At 43.0% G+C, this 7,612-nt stretch overlaps 1 protein-coding gene across 1 annotated transcript; it reads right to left on the minus strand.

Moving 5' to 3' along the window:
* Positions 1 to 4,883: 4,883 nt before the first annotated feature.
* LOC116895521 (small EDRK-rich factor 2-like) lies at positions 4,884 to 5,196 on the minus strand. Its single transcript, XM_032896766.1, has one exon. It carries the CDS (start codon positions 5,156 to 5,158, stop codon positions 4,982 to 4,984), a length of 177 nt encoding a protein of 58 aa, XP_032752657.1. The 5' UTR covers positions 5,159 to 5,196; the 3' UTR covers positions 4,884 to 4,981.
* Between the last annotated feature and the right edge of the window lie 2,416 nt (positions 5,197 to 7,612).

The raw sequence follows: 7,612 nt of genomic DNA on the forward strand, positions 1-7,612 counted from the left end.
TGCTGTATATGTGTTGGGGGCCTCATCTCAGCTGGTGTCTGCTGCCTGGTTGGTGATCCAGTGTCTGAGAGATCTCAGGGGTCCAGGTTAATTGAGACTGCTGGTCCTCCTACAGGGTCACCCTCCTCCTCAGCTCCTCCAGCTTTTCCTTAATTTAACCACAGGGGTCAGCAGCTTCTGTCCATTGGTTGGGTGTACATATCCGCATCTGACTCTTTCAGCTGCTTGTTGGGTCTTTTGGAGGGCAGTCATGATAGGTCTCTTTTTTCGAATGCCCCATAGCCTCGGTAATGGTGTCAGGTCTTGGAGCCTCCCCTTGAGCTGGATTCCCCTTTGGGCCTGTTGCTGGACCTTCTTTTCCTCTGGCTCCTCTCCATTTCCATCCCTGCACTTCTCTCAGACAGAAAGAGTTATGGGTCAGAGTTTTGACTGTGGGATAGCAACCCCATCCCTCACTTGATGCCCTGTCTTTCTGCTGGGGGTGGGTTCAGCAAGTTCCCTCTCCCCACTGCAGGGCATTTCATCTAGGATCCCTCCCTTTGAGTCCTGAGAGAGTCTCTCACCTCCCAGGTCTCTGGTACATTCTGGAGGGTACTCCCAACCACCTCCTTCCCAAGGTCACCTGTTTCCATTCTTTCTGCTGGCCCTCAGTCTTTTTTCCCCCACCCAATACCAGATCATGTTCCCCTCTCTCCCTACCCCATTCCCTTTCCCTCCAATTTAAAAAAAAGGCTAATATTACCCAACCAGACATACCCTACAAAACAGAGAATTAGGAACTAAAATCTCTAATGAACAAGAGTATTCAATAAGATTCGGGTCACCCAAGTCCCATACCTACTTGTTAGGAACGATGACTTGCTCTCAGACAGTCTCCCTGCATGATTTACCCCACCCCAGTTTTCTTGCTGCCAGGAACTCTTTAGCTACAATTAGTGCATACCCAGTTAGGCTACCCATACTCTCTTTCTCCAGCTTCCCCCTTTCTGGTTACCCAAGTACCACAACCTCCTCTTGGGCACCTTCCCTGTCTTTGGGACCAGACTGATCCCAGCTCAGTCACTACTATGAAGCTTTCATACTTGGTATAGTCCCGGCCTCCCTGCACTTTCTGTCATAGCTTCCGTCCATTAGGGTGGGTTAAGCTCTGCAGCTGCTTTCAATGGACGGCCACGTCCTGTGGTTTAGCCCACTCCCGCCTGGACCCTCAAGCCAGCACATGGAAAGAGAGGCAAAGCTCAGCCTGCTGCCTGAGCAGGAACCTTCCATCGCCCTCCTCAGTTCTGAGACCCATGTCCAGTCGGTGCCAGGAAATTGTTTTAGGCTTCTGGGCCAAAGTTCTAAAGGCACCAGACTCTAGCAGAGAACCAAAGATACAAGATGGAGGCTGTAGTCCCAAATACTAGATAAACAGGGCAAATCGAGGTTCCAATCCTCATATGAATTAGGTCCCCCTAAACATAAGTGCCACCGCTAAAGTAAGAAAAGTCAACCAACAAACTAACTCAAGCTGTGCAAATCCTAAAACAAACATCAAAATATGAAAAACATATCACCTTACCTAAACGTACAAATCCCATAGTAATGTCAAAAATGAAAATGACATGGAGGAATTCCAGACAAAGAATTCAAAAGAATAATTATAGCTATGGCCAAACAATTCAACAGAAAGGAAAGAAGGAAGGAAGGAAGGAAGGAAGGAAGGAAGGAAGGAAGGAAGGAAGGAAGGAAGGTAGGAAAAAAGAGTCAATCCAAGACATGAAAATAAAGTTTGAATTTTTAATGAAAACCCAAAATGAAACAGTATTGGAAATGAAATAATAAACCAATTCCAGAACTCAGTGGAAAGCTTTAGCAAGAGACTTGCTCATAACAAAAACAGAGTCAGGTATGGAAGACAAAGTTGAATTGGCTCATTCTGCAAAGGCTAAACCATATGAATGGAACACGGGAGAATCTGGAGACTCTACGAAAAAACTGGAGACTTTTAGCTTGGCCTGATACCTGGGTTATTGGTAAAGAAGAATAATAAGAAAACTATCACCAAGGCATAGGGATTCTCTTTAGTAAAATCATGGGGCACAAGTTCTCCAACTTAGAGAAAGAGATGCATAGCCCAGTGTAAGAGGCCTGTGCAAAACAAAATAGACAAGACCAGAAATGAAACTCCCATGGCATGCTATATTTAAAACATTAGACACAGGATAAAGAAGCTACAACAGAAAAAGGTCAAGTTACTGATAAACAAAGACTATTTAGAATAACACTGGATTATCTAACAGAAACCCTTAAAGCTGGAGGGGTCAGAAAAGATTCCAAGCTGTAAAAGAACACAGTCAACCCAGACTATTATACTCAGCAAAACTATCCCTGAAAATTGGGGGAGAAATAAAAACTTTCCATGCAAAGGATAGATAGAAGAAATTTACTACTACTAAGTCAGCTCTGTCAGGGGGAGGGGGACAAAAGGAATGCTTCAGTCTGAAGAGAAGGCTAAACACGCCAAGAGGTCACAGAAATGAAATAAACAATGCTATGGCAGGGAATCCAACAAGATATGAGAAAATCCCACAAAATTAACAAAATGATAGCAATTGGTTTATTTTTAAAAGAACTATGAATGTCAGTTGTCTCAATTCCCTAATAAAAAGACAGATTAAAAGATTGGGTTAGAAAACAGGACCTAGGGGTTGGGGATTTAGCTCAGTGGTAGAGCGCTTGCCTAGGAAGCGCAAGGCCCTGGGTTCGGTCCCCAGCTCCGACGACAAAAAAAAAAGAAAAAAGAAAACAGGACCTATTTTTTTCTGCCTCTAAGAAACATGCCTCACACAAAAATAGACATCACCTTAGAGTAAAAAGATTTTTTTTAAAAAAAAAGTATTGAAAACAAAAAGAAACTAAAATGCAAACACATTCTAATATCTGATAAAATAGACTTCAAACCAAAAGAGGTAAGGAGGGTGTGATGGTTTGTGTATGCTTGGCCCAGGGAGTGGCACTATTAGGATATCTGACCTTGTTGGAATAGATGTGTCACTGTGGGTGTGGGCTTTAAGACCCTTGTCCTAGCTGCCTAGAAGCCAGTCTTCTGTTTGCCTTCGGAACAACTCTCAGCCCCTGTGCTGTGCCTGCCTGGATGCTGCCATGCTCCTCCCTATGATAAAGGACTGAACCTCTGAACCTATAAGCTAGCCCCAATTAAATATTGTCCTTGTAAGAGTTGCCTTGGTCATGGTGTCTGTTCACAGTACTAAAACCCAAACTAAGGCAGAGGAATTCTTCACTCTCCTCAAAGGAAAAAAAAAAACTACCAATAGTATACTACAATAGTAAACGCATGTACACCAAACACAGGGGCACACAATTTCATAAAAGAACCACTGGTAGATCTAAAAATCACAGATTGATCCCAACACAATAGTAATGGGTGATTTCAATACTCCATTTTTAACAATAGACAACTTTTTGAATAAGGAATGTACCCCCGTAGCCTCCAGTGCTTGAACATTTGTTTCCCAGTTGGTGGCACTGTTTTGTGCGGAGGTTTGGTTGGGGTATTTGTGTGCAGGACTTTGTCACACTCTTACTTGTTGTATGTTGCTCACATGGAGAAGGGTTTGCAGTCTTTCTCTGACAGCTGGCTTCTTCCTTATGTTATTCTCTATGCTGCTGTCTTCAGTACCTACTCACTCATCACAATGCCTCAGTTTGACTTGTTGAGCTGAATTTCTGCTGAGACAGTAGCGGGACTCAGCCCCATAGCACAGGGCCCTAGCTCAGAATAGTTTCCATGCGGCCAGTGACTGTCTTCTCTGTGTGCTGAGTGTCAAGAAATAATTTGGTAGATTGAAGTATGAATGGACAAATTTTATAAATACTGTCAAAATACTGTAAATGAAAACTCCTGAAAGAAAACTCTCTGTAGACACTGATTAGAATTTCAATACTGTGAAGAGATTGGAATGTTACACACAGGCCTAGAGGCTGATTACCTTATCTTGGTCTAGATTTAGCCAGCCATCCTGGCCACTTCTGTGATATAATTAACCTCGTGTGACTAATCCACAAACGCTTTTGGAATCCATTAGCTTAGCAGATGCAATGGCTCTCACCACCAACCCCAAAAGCTAAGAATGCCATAAGAAAGCATTTTAGATGTAGAGCAAAGCCCCTCCTCGCTGTAACCACTGCTCAAGTGCACCCACCGATCCATTATAACTTGCCTCAGCTTATGGATTTTGGCTCTGTAAAACTACAAAACTCCATGAAACTGTTTCCACGTTAGAACATGGAACGGAGGGTGACCTAAATCTCTGTTCCAGGACATGCTCACTCGGGTTGCTCAAGAACAAACCAGCCCTTACTTCCTTTAAGACGAGAGCTGTGGGGGTTGGAGAGATGGCTCAGCACTTAAGAGCATGGCTGCTCTTTCAGAGGTCGTGAGTTCAATTCCCAGCAACCACATGGGTTCACAGCCATCTGTAAGGGGATCTGGTGCCATCTTCTGGTGTGTCTGAAGAGTGACAGTGTGCTCATGTACAGTAAACAAATCCTAGAAAGAAAAGTCAGGTGATCCATAAACACCTCTAATCTGTACTCTTTATATTGGAGCACTTTCTGTCTTGCATTATAGATTATTCCCTTAGTTCATCTGAGGTTCTTTATATATTAAGGAAAGTATATAGTTGCATTAGCTTTTTTTTTTTTTTTTTAATTACAAAGCTACTTTTAATACTTTGGGGTGTGCCCCACAGGAATAAAAAACACTGGGAAGTGGTAACCCCCTCACCCCCAGCAGTGGCCCAGAGGGAGAGAGGCTACCTGAGGAAAGGAAGGACAAAAGGAACCCGCTGCAGACTCAGGGCAGAGGGGATGATTGGTGCTGGGACCTGTGAGCACTACAGGAAGAAACTCGAGCACGGTGGGACTGGCTCCAGGCACACAGGCGTAGGGCAAGAGGGTTGGACACGAAGCCACAAAGCTACTTGGGTTCCTCCTTCTTCTCGTTTGCCTTTTTCTGCTTCTGCTGCATAATCTCCGAGTCCTTCTGCTTGCGGTCGGCAGCAGAAAGCCCATCATCTCGGCGCTTTCCCTTAACCGAGTCGCTCTGCTTCTTCATGTTCTGGCCGGCGAGCTCTCTCTGGTTACCGCGGGTCATGGCGACGGCAGCGGCTCCAACCTGCCTCCGTTGCGTCCCCTCGTACAGGCCGACGTTGTCGCATTAGCTGTTTTTCTATTGCTATGATAAAATACCATGACCAAGGCAGCTTACAGAAGAAAGCGTTTATCTGGGGCTTCTGGTTCCAGAGTAAGAGTCCTTCATGGCAGAGAATCATGGCAGCAGGTAGCAGAGGGATGACAAGAATAGCTGAGAGTTCACATCTTGAATAGGAAGCAGGAAGCAGAGAGAGCTAAGTGGGATTGCACTGGCCTTGGGAATCTCAAAGCCCACCCCAGTGACACGCCTCCTCCAGCAAGATCCCACCTTCTAAGCCTCCTCTCACCACACTGGCAACCAGGAATCAAACCTTCAAAGGTCAGACTTTGGGACATCTCATTCAAACCATCACAGTAATTATATATTTAGGATCAAATTTTAAAAGCCTTATTCATACTTTGCTCTTCATTTTTGTCCATGTTTGTTTGATGTAAACCAACATGGTAAAAGTTTGCTTGAACTCATAGACACTGAGGTAGCCAGCACAGGGGCAGTACGCATCTGCACCAGGTCCTTTGCGTGTATAGCATGGTTTCGAGTTTAGTGTCTTTATGAGACTCCTGAGGGTGTGAATGAGTGGGTCTCTGGTTTTTGTGTCTTCTCTTGGGCTCTTTTCCTTCAGTTTGTTTGTTTTATCCAATCCCAACCTGTTGGTTTTGTCTGGTTTTATTATTACCCTTTGGAAGCCTTTTTTGTTGTTTGTTTGTTGTTTTGTTTTGTTTTTCTGATGAGAGACAACAAGAAGGTGGATCTGGATAGGAGGAGAGGTAGGGAGGAACTGGGGGTGGAGAGGGGGTGGGAGAAGCAGGGGAAACTGCTGGGAACCACCTTCCCGGGAGAGGATTGAAATGAGATACAGTCCAGCCAGGTGCAGCTTTAAAGACTGATGGTATCCAGATGTTCTAGCTCTCTAACTATACTAAATACTTGTAGATAGCTTCCCAAAGGTCCTAGATTTTTTTCTTGCTGTTTTTGAGGGTTAAAAACTACTGCCTTGGGCAATTAACACCTACAGTCTAACAGCTGCAGAAGTAAAGTAGCCTTTGTTCTATCTCCAGAGAAATTAGAGGGCTCTAACATCAGCCTGCTAATTGAAGTCACAAGGAAAAAAGACACTTTGAAAAGTGATTTTAGCAATTATTTATACGTTGTAAAAGTTTCTTATAAAAGCTCTTTAAGAAAAGGGGGGAAGGGCTTGTAAGAAAAGGGTAAGAAGGAGTCTAAGACAAAGGGGATAAGCAGGATCTAAGAAAAGCAGAATAAGGAGAGAATCGCTAAGAAGGGGGAGATAATGCTAAGAAACACATTGTTCTCCTCTCTTGTCCTCAGCACTTAAACATCTTTCAGAATACACGATCATAGGGTAAAAAGTACATCACAAGTCTACACATAAATTCAAATAATAAATCGAATAAGAAATTTACAACACAGAATGTTCACATGCATATCCATTAGGAATAATTATCTGGCTAAATATCCATCACCTGTCACAGCTCCATAGGTTCACTGAGAGTTAAAAGCCACAACTAAGTTATTAGTGAAGCTTTGTATAGATAAACCCAGTCAATATTTTATCTTCTGTCCTAGCACCTATAATACATCATTAGTTCCCTTTTATAACCTTTGGTTAAGGGGTTTTCAACCTCTTGGAATGTGCTCTGAGTAGTAGAATGCCTGCCTACAGTCTCAGAAGCAATTAACTCATGACACTAAAGACTGGCAGAGTTCCCATTGCAGTTTTCACTATCGGAAAGGATTAAATATCAGTGTTATTATTAAAGGAGCTTAATAAATGCTATAAGTTTATGAATTCTTATAGGATCATCATTAAGGATTAAGAAATCATCTATTTGTCTATATAGCATCACTACAAGACAGTACACCTTTGCTGTTCTGCAGAGATCTGCTCAAAGGGGTGGGCTAATACATAGAGATTGTTATATTTGTTTAATAATAACAGGAAAAGTATATTAATAGCAGGGATCTTTCCTAAATGAATTTCTCATGGGCCTTGCCTATTGGATCTCTGTTGTAGTTTTTTTTTTCTTTTCTTTTTTTTCAGAGCTGGGGACCGAACCCAGGGCCTTGCGCTTGCTAGGCAAGCGCTCTACCACTGAGCCAAATCTCCAACCCTGTAGATTTTTAATCCAAGGTAGAGTCATCTCAGGAAGATCACCTGCTAGTTATTAGCTTCTCCTATGACAGCTCCTGACAGGAAATCAGCATATATTAAGTGAGAAAAAAATCTATTAATATCCAATGCTCTGATAGCTTTTGTTTTTGTTGTTGTAGAAATGTAGGTCCAAGGAAAAAGACAAAGCTGTAGAAATAACTGGAAGAAGTTACACAACAATTTCCTCATGATTTTTGTAGTGCTTTTAAAACCAAGTGCAA

The sequence above is a fragment of the Rattus rattus genome, chromosome 3 (assembly GCF_011064425.1).
Source record: "Rattus rattus isolate New Zealand chromosome 3, Rrattus_CSIRO_v1, whole genome shotgun sequence".
NCBI classification, from domain to species: domain Eukaryota; kingdom Metazoa; phylum Chordata; class Mammalia; order Rodentia; family Muridae; genus Rattus; species Rattus rattus.